General features: G+C 38.6%; 2 protein-coding genes across 3 annotated transcripts; one reads left to right on the top strand and one right to left on the bottom strand.

Annotated features, from left to right (window-relative positions):
• The first annotated feature begins 1,605 nt into the window (after positions 1-1,605).
• Positions 1,606-4,847, top strand: LOC107698527 (frizzled-5-like). Of its 2 annotated transcripts, XM_016499549.1 has the most exons (3): positions 1,606-1,860; positions 2,047-2,178; positions 2,273-4,847. In XM_016499549.1, the coding sequence occupies exon 3, from the start codon at positions 2,522-2,524 to the stop codon at positions 4,298-4,300; it is 1,779 nt and encodes a 592-aa protein (XP_016355035.1). In that variant the 5' UTR covers positions 1,606-1,860; positions 2,047-2,178; positions 2,273-2,521; the 3' UTR covers positions 4,301-4,847. The 2 variants fall into 2 exon arrangements, with proteins under 2 accessions (XP_016355035.1, XP_016355037.1); XM_016499551.1 differs by lacking the exon at positions 2,047-2,178.
• A 1,377-nt stretch (positions 4,848-6,224) lies between these two features.
• On the bottom strand, positions 6,225-16,878 carry LOC107698526 (cyclin-Y-like protein 1). Its single transcript, XM_016499548.1, has 10 exons — positions 15,859-16,878; positions 10,887-10,961; positions 10,664-10,698; positions 10,478-10,578; positions 10,229-10,264; positions 10,043-10,094; positions 9,166-9,285; positions 7,850-8,016; positions 6,730-6,892; positions 6,225-6,628 (listed from the first exon to the last, which is right to left on the bottom strand). Exons 1-10 carry the CDS (start codon positions 16,010-16,012, stop codon positions 6,512-6,514), a joined length of 1,020 nt encoding a protein of 339 aa, XP_016355034.1. The 5' UTR covers positions 16,013-16,878; the 3' UTR covers positions 6,225-6,511.
• Positions 16,879-17,188: the final 310 nt, after the last annotated feature.

Here is a 17,188-nt window from a genome sequence, read left to right as displayed (position 1 = left end):
AGGGAATGGGCAATAATTTGTCACACCTCTCTCTTAATAGCACAATAATTTAACTGTACTTTATCAGTATTATATACTATACTGTACATACAGTGGTTCCCAGAAATAGTAACTTTACTTTCTACGTGATTTTTTGCAATGACTTTGAACCAGCTGTTCCCAAAGTGATTTCTAGAGGATGTGTGACGTCATTTTTTTCAAGTTCACATAGGTCTAGTTCATCACATTAACTATGAACATGATCCACTAACATTTGACAACCTGGGTATCTTAATTTTGAATGGTATATCTATTATATTATCATTTTTAAAAACTTATATTTTAAACGTCTTTTTAAGAAATATTTTGCTTGGAAAGTGTTAGTGCTGTTTTTCTTAGAAATAAATGTCAGGTTTGATTTTTTTTTTTATGTTATTCAATGCTATTTATACATTTTTAAGCTAAGCTGACAATGTTATTTTAGTTAACAATATTAATTAATGGCTTTTATTTTTATATTTTCAGTTTTCATTTTAATTTTAGTTTAAGTTTTAGTGATTCTGTTACATGCTTAGTCAGTTTTTTTATATTTCTATTTAACTTTGTTTTTATTTCTGTTTTAGTAATTTTAGTATGTCAACTTAAAAACATTTTTATAGGCAACATATTTAATTTTATGAAACGTTTTTAAGTATTTCTAATAAGTAATAATTCTATTTTTCAGAAAATTTCAGAAAATAATTTTTATTGGATTTATTTTTTACTATTTAGTTAATCACTAATATGGTAAAAGTGTTTAAATCATTTACAGAATCATGGAACCACAAATCAATCATTCAGATTTACAGCTGTAGGTCCAGTGCTTTACCACAAAACAGGACAAAAACAAACATCACCTTATTTGGACTCGTTTTATTTGGTTGATGATTCCAAACATCACAAATATGGAAACAACATCTGAACTCTGACCTAGAGATGGCATCCTAGTGCACACTAGCTGTTCACAAACCGAGTATCAGTATGGCAAGGTGCTCCTCTCTGTTGCTTTCTTTGTCTCGTCGAGGCGTGAGTGATTAAGCTTGCGTTAGCAGTCATTATCTGAGTGTTTGCACAGCTCCGTCTGTCCTGAATGGGCCCAGTGGGTAAACACAAACGTAATACAGGATACACTTGCACAAGAGACTCAAGGCCTTTTCATAGTCACACACACACACACACACACTCGCCAGTGCCATTCACTGACTCCACTGACTAATTTAAACATCCTCATTACGGTTAAATGAGTAACGTGGCATATTCCCAGTATTTTTTTAACTAACATAAATGTACATTTTGTTGATCTGTTAAGCCATTGTTCTAGTATGCCTAGCCAGTGTAACTATCACATTTTTCTATTCAATTTAGGGTGGAAACCATGCCATTGTTCAAGTCTCATTAAATTATTAAAAGCTTAATTTCACACAATGATATGAATAACGACACCTGTTACACAAACCATAGAAATAATATTAGTTTCATAGATAGATAGATAGATAGATAGATAGGGCAGTTTTTTCCACACAGATGACTGTCAGTGGCCCCTGGTGAAAAAGGGGTTGGGTACTGAAAAGTTGTGGGCGTGTCATTGCGGGTGGAGTATTTTCACTCCACAGAACCTCTACGGAGTGAGTAATTACTGGCTCCGCAGCCAACCGAAGGAACACACGCTCTGCCACACAGAAAAATACGTTCTCAACAAATTAGTAGAAGAGTCTGGCGTGGAATTGTGGAGTTTATACATGTTAAAGTGCGTGAAAGGACTCCAATGGACTGCTGGGAAACACACTGAAGGAAATGGCAGGAAGCAACTGAAACCTGTTGCTCTGAGCACTAATGCGAAAGGTGATTTTATTTGTTTTTTTTTATGTGTATTATTCACCCTTATTATACTTTTAAGAAGGAATTTAATTTTGGACGTCAGATTTCTTTTTCATATTTTCTTCTCGATTTTTCGCCGTCTTTTTTGTTGTGAATCCGCCGGATTGTATTCATCGGATGCATTCACCTGCCATGTGGAAGTGAATGCAGATCAGAAAGGAAACCGACGATTAAAATGTTACTTTGTTACAAAGTATCTGCGGGAAATGAACTTTCGACCTTAACACGGTTTACTCGTGAATGATTGATCATTTAGTCCACGGATGCCCGTGCTTTTCCATGGTACGTTCTGACGCTCAATTCTATGTTAATGATTTTCTGTAGAATTATTAAGCTGTTGTTTGATTTAACTGTAGTTGTTCTCTTTCTCTTTCAGCCCGTGTTTATGATCATCTGTATAAAATGCACTCACACAGTCGGAAGAAAGTGTGCTCGGGATCTGGAATGAAACTTCACTGTGATTTACAACCTTGTGGACTGTGGACATGCTGCTGGAGCAATTAAGGTTTCCTTTTGGGATTTCTTCTTTCCTAAACGCAGCAATAAATTAAAAAAAGAAAGGAAGGAAGGGAGGAAAACCTGAGCCGAGAAAATACTCAAGAATTGAAATGAATAGTTTTTCAGTATGAGGAAACCTGCAGATAAGCATCATTTCATCATGGAGACCTCAGGGATGCACCTGGTTGGATTTTGGCTGCACCTTCTGCTGCTGTTGCAACTGTCTAGGCTTGGCGATGCTGCTTCTAAGGATATAGTGTGTGAGCCAATCACTGTACCGATGTGCAAAGAGATCGGATACAATCACACCTACATGCCCAACCAGTTCAATCATGACACCCAGGATGAAGTCGGCTTGGAAGTGCACCAGTTTTGGCCACTTGTCCGGATCCGTTGCTCCCCAGACTTGCTTTTCTTCCTGTGCAGTATGTACACCCCCATCTGTCTTCAGGACTACAAAAAACCTCTACCGCCTTGCAGGTCTGTGTGCGAGAGGGCTAAGAGGGGTTGCTCTCCCCTCATGATTCAGTATGGGTTTGAGTGGCCGGAGCGCATGAGTTGTGAGCAGCTGCCTATGCTGGGCGACACTGATCGGCTTTGTATGGACAGGAACAGCAGTGAGACCACAACTCTATCACCTCCTTTCCCCAAACCCACTCCCAAGGGAACGCCACGACATAGAACCACTGCAAAATCTGCTCCGCCGCAGAAGTGCGACCGTGAGTGCCATTGTCGAAACCCCCTAGTGACAATTAAACAGGATGCACATCCTCTCCATAACCGGGTACATACTGGCTCTCTATCCAATTGTGCTTTGCCTTGCCACCAACCCTACTTTTCCCTGGATGAGCATGCCTTTACAACCTTTTGGATCGGCCTGTGGTCGGTGCTGTGCTTTGTCTCCACGCTCACCACTGTGGCCACTTTCCTCATCGACATGGAGCGTTTCAAATATCCAGAGCGGCCGATTATCTTCCTGGCTGCTTGTTATCTGTTTGTGTCGCTGGGGTACATTGTGCGACTGCTTGCGGGCCATGAGCGGGTAGCTTGCGAGGGCTCCGGCAACCAACAGCACATCCTCTATGACACCACGGGTCCAGCCCTTTGCACGCTTGTTTTCCTGCTCATATATTTCTTTGGAATGGCCAGCTCCATCTGGTGGGTGGTGCTTTCCTTCACCTGGTTCCTAGCAGCAGGAATGAAATGGGGGAATGAGGCCATCTCGGGTTACTCACAGTACTTCCACCTTGCTGCTTGGCTCGTCCCTAGTGTCAAGTCCATCGCTGTCCTGGCTTTGAGTTCGGTGGATGGAGACCCTGTGGCTGGGATCTGTTACGTCGGCAACCAGAGTTTGGAGAGCCTACGTGGCTTTGTATTGGCACCGCTGGTCGTCTACCTCTTCACTGGCTCCCTCTTCCTTCTGGCCGGATTTGTTTCACTCTTCCGGATCCGTAGCGTCATTAAACAGGGCGGCACCAAGACAGACAAGCTGGAGAAGTTAATGATCCGGATTGGGCTCTTCACTGTCTTGTACACAGTGCCCGCAAGTATTGTGGTGGCTTGCCTAGTGTACGAGCAACATTACAGGCCAGGTTGGGAGCGGGCCCTGGCCTGTTCTTGCCTGTCCGAGCGCCAGCGGCTCGGCATGGGGCCGGACTATGCCGTCTTCATGCTGAAATACTTCATGTGTCTTGTAGTAGGCATTACCTCAGGTGTTTGGATCTGGTCTGGGAAGACTCTGGAGTCCTGGAGACGCTTTGTGGCACGGTACCGCCCCTGTAGGACCCAGAAGCCACCTGTATCAGGCTCATCCATGTACAGTGAGGCGAATACCGCTCTCACAGCCCGAGCCGGAACAGCACCCACTGGGACCTATCACAAATCAGCACCCTCATCACACGTCTGAATATTGGCCAGAAAGCCCTGGTCCATTATAAACCCTACAACTGTCAAACGAGTGAAGCCTGAAGTGTGCAGGTCATGACTCTGAATGAGCAGGTGTCTGTTCGACCTGATGGATTGAACGAATATATTATGAAGGATTTTTACAGGCTATTGGTTGTTTAATTGTAGTCAAGTTCTTCTTATTCACTGGTCTAATTTGCAGAGCAATGAACATGTTGATACTTTGTGAGGAAAAGATAATTTGTCTGCTTTACAATTGTTGCAAGCATCTTAGCCACCTTCTGTTTGTTTTTCTAGACCATGAATGATGGAAAAAAAATCTGAGAAGGTTAATACTTGATATGAGTCAAGATGAATTGAGGGGTTTGTGGAGATATTTTATTTATTTGTGTATTCTTGTAAATATGCTATTCAAAAACTTTGTGGTATCTCAGATAACAGTCACTCTGTTGTTTACGACTTTATTGGCATTTTACAGGATGTCAGTAGGATCATCTCCAGTCTTCTAATTTACAAATGTGTAGGACGTGCTTTCATGTGTTCTCTGTGTGTGTGTGTGTGTGTGTGTGTATATATATATATATATATAACAATTTCAGCTTATACTGTGCAAGTGGAGGAAAAAAGCAAGTCTAGTGAAGAAGCAGTTCACATTCACCTAAAGTTGTTGCAGGCAGTTCTGCACAGGTTAATGCTCACCGAATGTTCTTCAGTGTCCCTCAGCAGCCACTTATCAAAGCCGTCTCCCCACTGATAATAGATTGTTGGTTAGCGTCTATTGGGCAGTGTTAAATAATAGGATGTGTATGTACCATCTATAGAGTTGTTTGAAGAGTCTGTAGGTCTATTGTGTGAGCTTGACTTCCCTCTTGTGATCAATGGTTCAATTTTCACTAGGTTCAGGTGTTAACCAGCAGCCATTCTAGGTTTGTTGAATATAATTTTTTTTTTTTTGGCAAGGCCAAATATTAACTGGTTTCAAAATGTGGAACAACATAATTTATTTTGGTCTGTTCGTTTCCTTGTCAAGCCTCATGATCCCGTCTTTGGTTATTTTATTAACCATTGTAATAAAAATGTAAATATGTCATTTCACCTTATTTGTGTTTCGAATCAGAAAACCAGTGTTGGCTATGCACTTTTAGCAGACAGAATCTTTAAATGTTGTTTTTGTAGTTCTGTGTGAAATCTTTCAGTGGAGCATTAAGGTGTAAATGTAAGCATTGTTTGGCTACTTTTTACGGTCCAAGCTGTTGTAGAAGTAACATTTCCTGTGTAGTCTTTAAAATGCCTCACAATTTTGCTGCATGTCTGGTTGTGTGGACATAACTCGTTTGGCTCTATTCGTATGTAAATCTTGTAGAAGACATGTCCTTTTATGAGTCCAGACTGCAACTCTGTACATATGTTTTGTAAACGATATGAAATACAGTGCTACAATTTTAAAGAGATTTATAGATATTTATGAAAAGTGTCTTTGAAACATGTTTCTTTTGTTTCTCTTACTGGTAGAGAATAAAAGCGAGGAGCAATTTGTGAACCTGCAAGTCAAACGTTTGGTCTATTATTAATTATGCTTTTATTTTTACTGCTGTTTTGGAGAAGGAAAAAAAAACAATTCACCCAGTTGATATAAAAAATAAAATCCCACCGAGTGTGTCATCATTTTTACTTTTCTGATGTTTTGTTAGTAGAAAGCTATCAATTTTAGATTTTTTAAAGGCATTAAAAACCTGCACTTTATTCATATTATTTATTTATATATATATATTTACATTTACACAAATATGATTCTAACAAATTTAATTAGCGCTTATTGTGAAAGAACTGTAAGTGTTAAAATCCCTGGATTAATTTTTCAGTGTAATGCAACAAAAACAAACCACCATTTTGACAGTTTGTAGTGACCTTGTAAAACATTCTTCAAACATAAATTCAGACATGTTACATGATTAGTGTTTATTTAAAATACTCCATCTGCAAATTATTTTAATTAAAAACTGACAGTTCACAGCTAGTAGCCTACATAGTAAGCAAAAAACAAACAAAAGAAACCATTCAGTCTGTTTTGTCTCTATGGTGTTCTGCAACGGTTGGGTAAGATGTAAGATCTTTCGGGGTGGCATAATGTCACAGCCAAAGGTGGGGCAAAGAACGAGTTTTGTCCATTCAATTTAGTCTTGGAGTGGCCATTGTTCCAAGAAAAAAAGCTCTAGGAAAGAACGGCATTGGATCTGCGGATGCCCACTAGGTTGTCTGCACTGAATGATCTCCTCATGGCCACTCTGCTCAGATCCTTGTACTTATCCTCACATAGTCTTGAGATAGCCTTTGAAATAAAGAACAAATTATATGAGAACGCTTGTAATTAAATTGTCCCATTAGAAAAAGAAGTATGACTTGAGTACATTTTGTAGGTATGCTGCCCACCTCTAATTTCTGTGCTCGTTCGTTGCTCAATGGTTCCAAAGGAAAGCTCAGGTTGTTGTCGTCTGCTAAAGAGCGCAGGTCAAAGTAATACTTGGCGTAGACGCTGGCCGGCACGTTAATGTTGAACTGTAGCAGCTCCAGAAAATGTCTTTCCATCTCATTCCTAAAAAAAATGGATTGTGAGATTCACTGAGTCAGGAGTGTCTTTTCTGATTTAAAATCACAGACAATGGTCCCAATGTAAATAAAGCCAGATACAACCAGATATTAAAGAAGACATGAAACATGAAAACTATACAATCCATTACTGGCAAAACTACATTTTTCAACATTTTCATTAGTCTTCAGTGTCACATGATCCTTCAGAAATCATTCTAATATGCTGATTTGCTGCGTATTACTATCAAAGAAGAAAACATTTGTGCTGCTTATATTTTTGTAGAAACTGTGATAGTTTTTTTTCCAAAATTCTTTGAATAGAAAGTTTAAAAGAGTGTCTTTACTGACATTTATGTAAAATATCTTTACTTTCACTTTAGATTAACTTAATACATCCTTGCTCAATATAATTGCGTATAAAAATTATATATCAGTCGCTAGGGGCAACAAATGGAGTGGGCGAGAGCCTGGGCCATTGTTGAGGAGTCTGAGAGCACTTGAAGGCCCGCCAGCCCAGAGGCTCACAAAGACTGCTTCAATGAAAGGGATGAAAATAGAGCGAAGGGGCAGAGAGGAGAGGAGAGAAGAGGGCCATGGCCTTTAACATACACAATCACGTAGAACATACACACACAAACCCTGTCTGTGTCATTTATATGGATATTGAGACATGAGAACAAAAAAAACAAGGTTTTGAAGTGTGTCGTTTCATTTTGAAAATCTTGCATGCTTGTTCCAAGGGATATGGGAAGTTGTGAGGTATGTAGGAGTTGTAGACTGGAATGAGTTGGCAGAGGAGTGAAGTGACACAGGGTACTGTCTCCTTACTGCAACACATATTGGATTTTGGATGGTGCGTTGATGTATCACAACAAGACGTTTTGTTCTAGATTATTTTGACTGTACAAATGAGCTGTAACCTTTTGAGCAGAACACACAGTGACTATATTATCTCACTCACATGTCCTCAACAGTGATGTCTTTGAGGATCTGACAGTAGTCGACGTTCCACACGGCCTGATCGTCCCAGACTTTCGAGGCCAGTAGGATGGCTCCCAGAACAATCCTCTTCCAGTTAGATGGGCAAATGTCCAGCTCGGCATACGTCAACAGCCTCTCCAAATATACCTGCAGCAAAGACAGTGGACATGTATGTGCTCAAAAGATGCTTCTTACAAAGGTAACTTGCGATATGGCATCATTCTGTGCAAATTAGAATTAAAATACTGGAAACTCTCTATGATAACATTTAGTTCATTTACACTAGCTGATGTGTTACTTTTGAAATAACAATTAATAATACTTTTACAGCATTAAATAATTTCAGAAAGAAATAAGGAATTTGTCTTGATGTTAATTAATCTAGGTTAATCTTTCATAATTATACATCGTCCATCACAGCTAACATAGTTATCTGACATATTTATATTAAACTGTAAATAACATATTTGTACATTTATCTAAACAATTACATTTTTTCCTATACTTCTATTTCTGTATATAGTACATTATTAAATTTTTTATTTTTTTTAATTTTAATTTTTTTAATAATTTTTTTTTTAATATTAGTGTTATATTGCATCTCTACTGTGTTATTCCTATGTATGTCTGCACTATCATGTATGTCTTCACTATGTTTGTACTTTCTTCTACACTGGAAGCTCCTGTCGTCAAGTCAAATTCCTTGTGTGTGTAAACATACTTGGTAATAAAGCTCTTCTGATTCTGATTCATGTTAATTTCTATATGCATTACAGTTCAAAATTTTGGGCTAATTATGTTGGCTACGTTTTTTTTTTCATAGTATTTTTTTACTCGCCAAGGCTACATTTAGACTCTTGAACAGAGTTCATGTATTATAACTGGATCTAAATTAACAATGAGCATTAAGCTAGATTAATAAATGCTGTAAAAACTGTTGTTCATTGTTCATGATACCTAAAAATCGAACCTTATTGTACGTTTTATCAAAATATTTGATTGTAAATAATCATGAGTTATTGGTTGTGAATCAGGTGAGGTGTGCTTAACATTATTTGCTTTAAGGTAAAAGGAAGAAGTTGGAATGGAGTCTGGACCAATACTGGCTAAACAAACACATGATGATTCATTCTCTGGTGCTCTGCTGTCCTCTAGTGGACATCAGGAAAATGTACCCAAGCACCCCAATAAAAAAAAACAAACGCCCCTGCTTGATGTTAGACTCTATCTTTTTCTCATTGTACAGAATAAGCTGAAAGTGGAGCAGACCAATCAGAAAGGCTGCCATTCTCTTACCAGAGTGACGATTGCACACTCGGCTGTGAGCTGTGCTGCACTGAACAGCGTCCGGACGAATCGATAGATGAGTTTGTGTTCGGGGTCTGTGCGGGAGTAATCATCAGGAACCTGTTCCCTCTGCCAAAGGTAGCATTTATACACATTATATGCTAATATGCTCAAAACTTCTAGCTCAACTTCCAAGCTCTTCATTTAATATGTGTAATGTTCATTAGTTACTTCTGAAGACTAAAACGGGGCAGTCGTGGCCTAATGGTTAAAGTCAAACTTGTAAACCAAAGGTCGCGGGTTCAAGTCTCTGTACCGGCAGTGTGTTCACGGTGTGTGTGTGTGTGTGTGTGTGTGTGTGTTTGTTCACTACTCACTGCTGTGTGTGTGCACTTGGATGGGATAAATGCAGAGCACAAATTACGAGTATGGGACTCCATACTTGACTAAACGTCACTTTCACTTTTTAAAATGTCATTATGATGCCAAGACACCTTCTACTATTACAAAGAGTCCCTGTCATTGTGGCAAGTGGTAGAACATAAGCTAACCATATGGGATAAGAGTGAGAAAAAATAACTGACTTCTTACAAAGTGTATGTTATATGTCAAGTCCCAAATAACAAAAGTAACTGACTGTTCACAAATGCTTTTCCAAAAATCCATTTCAAATGGATTTTAAACCACATATGAATCAGATCAAATGTGCAAATTGGATTGCAGAACATTTTTTTCTGCTCAGACTAAACAGCTAAACGGATTTGATGCACACAAAAAATAGATACTGCAGCCTGTCTGAACAAAATCAAATAGTGACTATAAAATGTGGAATTGTCCAACAGCTGCAGATGTTACTGAAAGCAAGAAAAATAAGAGGTTAACTTACAGATAAGGGGTGCATTTTTTCATCAAAGGTGTCCAATGACTTATCGGAGTCCCTGAAATGGATTAATTGGATGGATTAATTCACATTTTTAAAATCACAGAACACATTTCAATTTTATAAGCAAAATATTATCAAAATGTATAGGTCAAATGATTTGCTTGTGGGAAAGAACATAATGAAACATACCTGTTTTTAATGTGATAATAAATTGCTAATGTGACACTGGAAACAGACAACAGAAAGGTTGTCAACATACAAAATAAAAGCAAAATAAAACAAACAGTACTCTACCTTTTCATTTTGCTAATTATTTTTTTCATGCATCAATGGTCTGTACTCATTATATAACTAATTAATGTCTATATTTTACTATAAATGATAATGTAGAAATAGTAAAAAAAAAATTGTGTAATAAAACAGTGAACTGTCACCGACCATTTGATTGTGCTTTTCAGGTTGGGCTGACTAACGGTACTGTCATCAATGAATATCGTAGAGCAGGAGCTGTACTTCTTCGAAAGCAGACCAGGTGAGACCTCCAGAAAGAATGAACATTTAATACACTTACAACCATATAACCAAGCACAACCACAAAGCAGACTCCATAACACATTCACTCACATGATTTATGTGATTGTTTTTCCTCCTGTCCCGTACTGAAAAAGAAAAAGGCAAGTTAAACATTTCATTATCAAATATTGACAAGCTGTGCCAGTAGCCATTTAACAAAGTGACCTTCCAGCTATTAAAGGTATGGTCAGGACACTAGTTAATATGCAGCTGCTAACAAGGAAGTAAAATGAAATGATTAACTCATTAGATGACAATTATTAGAAACACTCACCATCCGTCTGTGACTTGCTAAGGAAGATCGTGCTGGCACGGGCATGATCTGATGGGTTGGAATCTAAAGCCAGATCTAGAAGACAGATAATCAATCAATCAATCAACAACATATGGGCATCTAAGAATGGATGGTACATACTTGAATACCAATAAAATATAAAACTTTAAAATTGTTAACATTACTCTTATTATTTCACATATACACTACCGTTTTTAGTTTTCAGCAGTTTTTGGGTTAATCTGATTCTCTAATGTTTTTGAGTCTTAGGCCTGGTTTCACAGACAGGGCTTAGACTAAGCCAGGACTAGGCAATAGATCAATTAGGACATTTAAGTAATTTGTATTAACGTGCCTTAGAAAAAACATTACTGGTGTGCATTTTGAGACAAGACAGAGGCACTGATATATTTTAAGATCAGTCAGTGCAAGTTTCTTTCAGTTAAAACAGCTCAGACTTACACTTAGTCTGGGACTAGGCTTAAGCCTTGTCTGTGAAACCAGGGGTTAATGTTTTAAGTCTCTTCTGCTTAACAAAGATGTATTTATTTGATCAAAAATACAGTAAAAACAGTAATATTATGAAATGTTTTTTACAATTTGATAAAAAAAATCAAATTGTTTTCTATTTTAACATATTATAAAATGTAATTTATTCCTGTGATGGAAAAGATGAATCAGCAGCCATTACTCCAGTCTTCAGTGTCACATGATCCTTCAGAAATCATTCTAATATAATGATTTGGTGCTCAAGAAACATTTCTTATTATTAATCTTAAAGAATAATATTTTTAAAATGTCTTTACTGACACTTTAATGCATCCTTGGTGAATAAAAGTATTAATTCTTTCAAAAATAAACAATAAATAAATAAAAATCTTACTGCCCCCAAACTTGAACATTAATGTTCTTTCAGTATAGCATCATATAACATTCTAATTTTCCTGTTCAATATATCTGCCCAATAACAAGGCAAATCCAAGAATACAATTTTAAAAAGAAGCTACAAGTGCACTGGTGGTGACATGCATTCAATAAATATCAATCTTTACACTGAAACAACCCCCTATAAGGGAGATAAGGTGGTATGTCGTCCTGCTCTGAGTGCTCTGATTGGCAGGGGCATGCTGTTACCCGCTCTGGCCACAAGAGTGAGAGGAGTGGGGGCACAATAAGCCTATTGTATGCGCACTGTAATAGAACAACAAGAGCTCACACCCTGAGCGCCGCCCACACCGCCATGTGCCACAGAAGCCAATCCAACGAATCAAAACAGACCGTACCACACTTTACAGCATGAGCACACATTACAAACCATAACAGAGTCCCCTGGGAAAGACACATATTCAACTGTACCAAAATGGCGTTTATGTTTGTAAATTGTGTAAGTCTGTAACCATCACCTGTAAAAACATTCTACCCAAAGTGCTGTTCAGAACATTAGGATTGAGGATTTTGCCCAGGCCACTTCATTAAAAGGTGTCTTCAGCAGCCACTGGAATTAAATGGAGATAGGGTCAAAAGATTTGTGCCAGTGCTGCTAGGTTGTATAGTAAACACACTCCAAGGAGATGTTTGGACAGCTGCAACCATGTCATGGGAGCTACAAAACTGGCAGGAGGTGAAGCACAGTTCAGGATACCCAGCTTTGGATGATTCTACAGTCTATGGCCCTAAACATACTTTCACAATGGATCAAATGGCAAATCCTAATGCATGTAGTGTTCACAGCATTACCACAAGAGACGCTGTGCCTGCAAGTAGGCATTAGCATACAATTTTCTTCTACTTCGATCTTTTCTGTTGCAGGTCAACAACTATGAGACAACAGTGTAAAGCAAGGTAGTTAAAGTTCATAAGATTGTAAGTTATAAATAGACTTTAGAACTAGCTACATGAAAACATATTGATTCTGTTTAGTGGCAAAGATATTTAAAGATAACTCTAGCAAAATGTGATTTGAAGATCCTATTCTTGCTGGAATTCACCTTCAGGTTAAAATATGGTCACTGAAAAGCGCAGATATTTTACAAAGGACTAAAGGTACATCCAAACACGTACTCTAATAAATGAAAACCTCAGAGGCAGATCTTGATATTTTTCTCCAACCCAAAAACTCACAGCCATTTCCTACCGGAGGATATGAATGGCAAAGCAGAGTGAGAATGACAAGTCCAGATGAGTTGGGCAAACCTGAAGACTTATTTCTCAACCGAACTCTTGTTGGGGCTGAGGCCCAGATTCCTTCCCCTGAGAAATCGATGGACATGGGTGAGAGAGAATGCTGACTGATAGGGAGGTACAGGAACGCCTGGTGACAAGGCAGCTTTAGTCCAAGGGCGGCAAACTAGAGCCAATTTTATGTTCGCTAACTCAGTAATCAAATGCAAAGCTAACGTCACACTGCTGGCAAATACAAAAGCGTTCTTTCTTAGCGGATCACACATAAAGATTAGACAAAAATCTTTAGGCTGTGTGTTATAGTGATTTTACTCCACCTCACTTGCATAAATGCATAAGAACACTCCTTAACTGTGGTAAAAGCCCTGTAATGACCTCCCATTAATTATTGCTTTAAAGGATTAGTTCAACAAAAACGACAAATTCTGTCATCATTTACTCACTCTCATGTTGCTCCAAACCTGTGACTTCTGTGGAAATACAGAATGAAAGACCAGTCGCTCTCTTTGTTTTGTATTTTTGTTTTTTATGAAATACCCATTAGCATACATTACCGTTCAGATTTCGGGGTCAGTAAGAATATTTAATGCTTTTAAAAGACATCAGTGCTCACTGAGGCTGCATTTATTGTTAGGAAATACTATAAAAACAGTAATATTTTGAAGTATTATTACAAGTGAAATAACTTTTCTCTTATAATATACACCTGCATATATATATATATATATATATATATATATATTCATTATATTTTTATTTTTATATATTTTCTGTTGTAATATATTGTAATATATTTTAAAATGTAATTTTTTGCTGTGATGGCAAAGCTGAATTTTTTAGCAGCCATTACTCCAGTCTTCAGTGTCACATGATCCTTCAGAAATCATTCCATTATGCTGAATTGGTGCTCATGAAACATTTCTTCTTCTTCTTATTATTATTATTATTATTATTATGTTGAAAACAGTTGTGCTGCTTAATATTTTTGTGGAAACAGTGATACAAAAGAACAGCATTTTTGTTTATAGATTTTTTTTGTAACAATGTAAATGTCTTTACTGTCACTTTGTAACAATTTAATGCATACTTGCTGAATACAATTATTAATTTCTTAAAAAAAAAAAACTAAAAAAACAACCCAAAGATTTGAATAGTAGTGTATGTGCTGAACAATTGAGATTCATTCATTCCACAGGTCTCTAGAGCTCATGTACTCAACTGACACTCCCATTCTCCCACCGCCAAAGTCAAAAATAACCCCTGGGGGTAGGGCCACCGTCCTCACTGAGGGGAGGAACACGGCTATAGTGTGGCGTAGCACAGTGATTCCCAACAAGGGGTATGTGAACCTCAGATAGATTTCATTTTACTTGCAAAAGAAAATTCACAACTTAATTTTCAGTGCTGCCTGTACAATAAAAATAAATCCTATCATATCAGCAGTGCTTATCTTTCTTGCATTTCGCCTCTTTTGTTTTGGTGGTAATTAAGGTGTATGTACCTAAGGTATAAAAAGATTGGGAAACACTGGCATAACACACTAAACCCCAAAGGGAACAAAACATGCCTCGTGGAGATTCCCAACAAGAGAGCGAGATAAGAAGAGAATGCAGCTGTCCCAAGATCTACATCCCTGGAATGCCAGGAATACTACACATTTTTGAGTCTCTGCCAATTAAACTTAGAATCGTTTTTTTTCTCATGTTCAACAGAATTCCAAATTAACAAAAACCTAGAATCACAAAGGATTAACCGCAGCCATAGTGGTGGAGTTTACACTGCTGTCATATGTGCTTTAAAAGATGAAGACATGTTGCTCTAAATACAGCACTGGAAGTTATTTGTGAGTGTGCGTGACTGACTGACTATATGCATCTCCCCTGAGGGTAAAATAGCTCAGGCTAAATAAACAGCAGTAAAGACTACAAACAATCCCAAGAGGCATCACACACATCCCAAATACTAACAGATATCCTTCTGAGATCTCCATAAACCTTGTTTCTTTCAATAACATTATTAAGTGTAGCTGATTACTACAATATGCAATTGTTATTCAGACCGAAATTGTCATAGGCCACCCACTTTCAGAGCAAACCAACAGCACTTAAATTGTTCAGCTCTAAACAGAAACCCGACCCGTGAGACGAGGAGGTCAAGGCATCGGATCACAGCAGTAGAGTTCCTCAAGACGCAGTGGCACACAAATGTGGAAACACAAGTATAGAATAGAATAGAATAGAATTTTGTCGTGACAGACCAACACTTGCAGGATTCAAACCTGCATTTTGGTTAAAGTTATAGATTTAGTTCTTAAATCTGGTTCTGGATAACCCCAAAACTGCACACTTTGGATGTCAACCTACTCGGACACATCCAGTTCAGACCTTGAAACTACTTCTAATAAACAGTAGATATAAATCAAGGGTGCTTAGTTTTGTTAGGGGAGATTCACCTCGAAAGTTAATTTCCAACACCAGTCTGTATTATTATCAAGTAAACATGAAGACCTTGATGAGCTAGTTCAGATGTGTTTGAGCAGGGTTAGTCCGGAAGGTTGATTTCCACGAGTAGGACTGAGCAATCATGGTCTCGATCAGGGGTGTCAAACTCGGTTCCTGGAGGGCCGGAGCCCTGCAGTGTTTAGATTCAACCCTAATTAAACACACCTGATCCAACTAATGAAGTCCTTCAGGCTTATTTGAAAACTACATGGTATGTGTGGTGGAACAAAACTCTGCAGGGCTCCAGCCCTCCTGGAATTGAGTTTGACACCCCTGGTACTAGAACTTACCATCGGGCACCTCTCGGTCACTGATGTGCTGCAAGTATGGACCGGTGTCATCGCTCAGGTCTGTGTTGATCTGATAGTCCTCCAGACGCTCCACCTGCCGGGATAGTTTGGGGCTTCCACTGGGGGACACGCAGCAGGACACTGTATTTCCCATGATGATACACACAAGTATGTGTTCTACCTGATCAGGTGTGTTCGTCTAGGCTGCTTCTGTCATCAAATGTGAATCAATGGATCCAACGAATGAACTCAAACTAAATGAAGGTGCATGAAAGGCTGTAATGGACACACGGAGTCAGCATTTACTGCTGTGCTGTCTTGCTGCTCCAGACTCAAGAGGTATTTTACTGTCTGTGCCAGTCATATAACGGGACTCCATGCATTTAGAGACAGTGAGACAGAAGACCTAAGGCTTTAGCATCCGAGTAATCAATACAACCGGATATAAGACAGGTGACTGACAGCATATCACTAGAAAATATCGGTCGGAGATCATTGAATACAGATTTGTTCTTTTAAATTAACAGCACATGCTAACTGCTAACGGCTAATATTGATTCATTGTGAATAAGCGCGTTATTAGCCGCCGTGCTAACTGAAATAAACCATCCCTTTAACTCTGATTTAAATGTCCGAATGTGTCCTAAATTAAGCCGGTTTGGCGGTTCAAATCGGGAACAGATGGAATAGCCCCTCAAGAACAGACTTCCAAGCATTTATCCGTCATGTATAGGGCAGATCTGTGTGTCGGCTGAAACTCTGGATCCAATAATCACTCAAATCCTCAGGCCTTCGGGCCCGTAGCGAGAGAAAATGAGGCTTTTAACGCAGCAGATTAATAAAGTCCTGTCCCGTTTACATGCGCTTAATTCAAACTCCGGTTTGTTTGGAGTTATTAGATTTTGTCCACCGAGTCTCGTCGGAGAATCCCCTCGTTATCCCCTCCTCCCCGCCGGCCAGTGCAGCAGCATCAGCGATCCACTCCCCGCCACCACCGCCATCTGATCCGAATGACGCAGTAAGGGCCCGCCCCTTTTCGACATTCCATCAATTACGATTGGATGAGCTACCAAAACAAAATAAAGATCTGTTCAAGAATTGGTTATTCTAACTGTCAATCACGCCGGATATCTAACGATTTAAACACCGCCCATTTACACCTCTTTGTGAATAGAATGAAATGGAACACTAGCGTACTGCACAGTGTATCCTGTACAGTGCCTACAATTCTTTTGTGAAATAGTACAAACTATGTAATGATAAACATTTCAAACAGTATGCATGTTTAACTCAACAAATGGTGTCCAGTTATCATCTCTGAAATAAAAAT

The sequence above is a fragment of the Sinocyclocheilus anshuiensis genome, unplaced genomic scaffold (assembly GCF_001515605.1).
Source record: "Sinocyclocheilus anshuiensis isolate Anshui unplaced genomic scaffold, SAMN03320099.WGS_v1.1 scaffold138, whole genome shotgun sequence".
Taxonomy (NCBI): domain Eukaryota; kingdom Metazoa; phylum Chordata; class Actinopteri; order Cypriniformes; family Cyprinidae; genus Sinocyclocheilus; species Sinocyclocheilus anshuiensis.
This window is presented reverse-complemented; position numbering and strand designations above follow the sequence as displayed.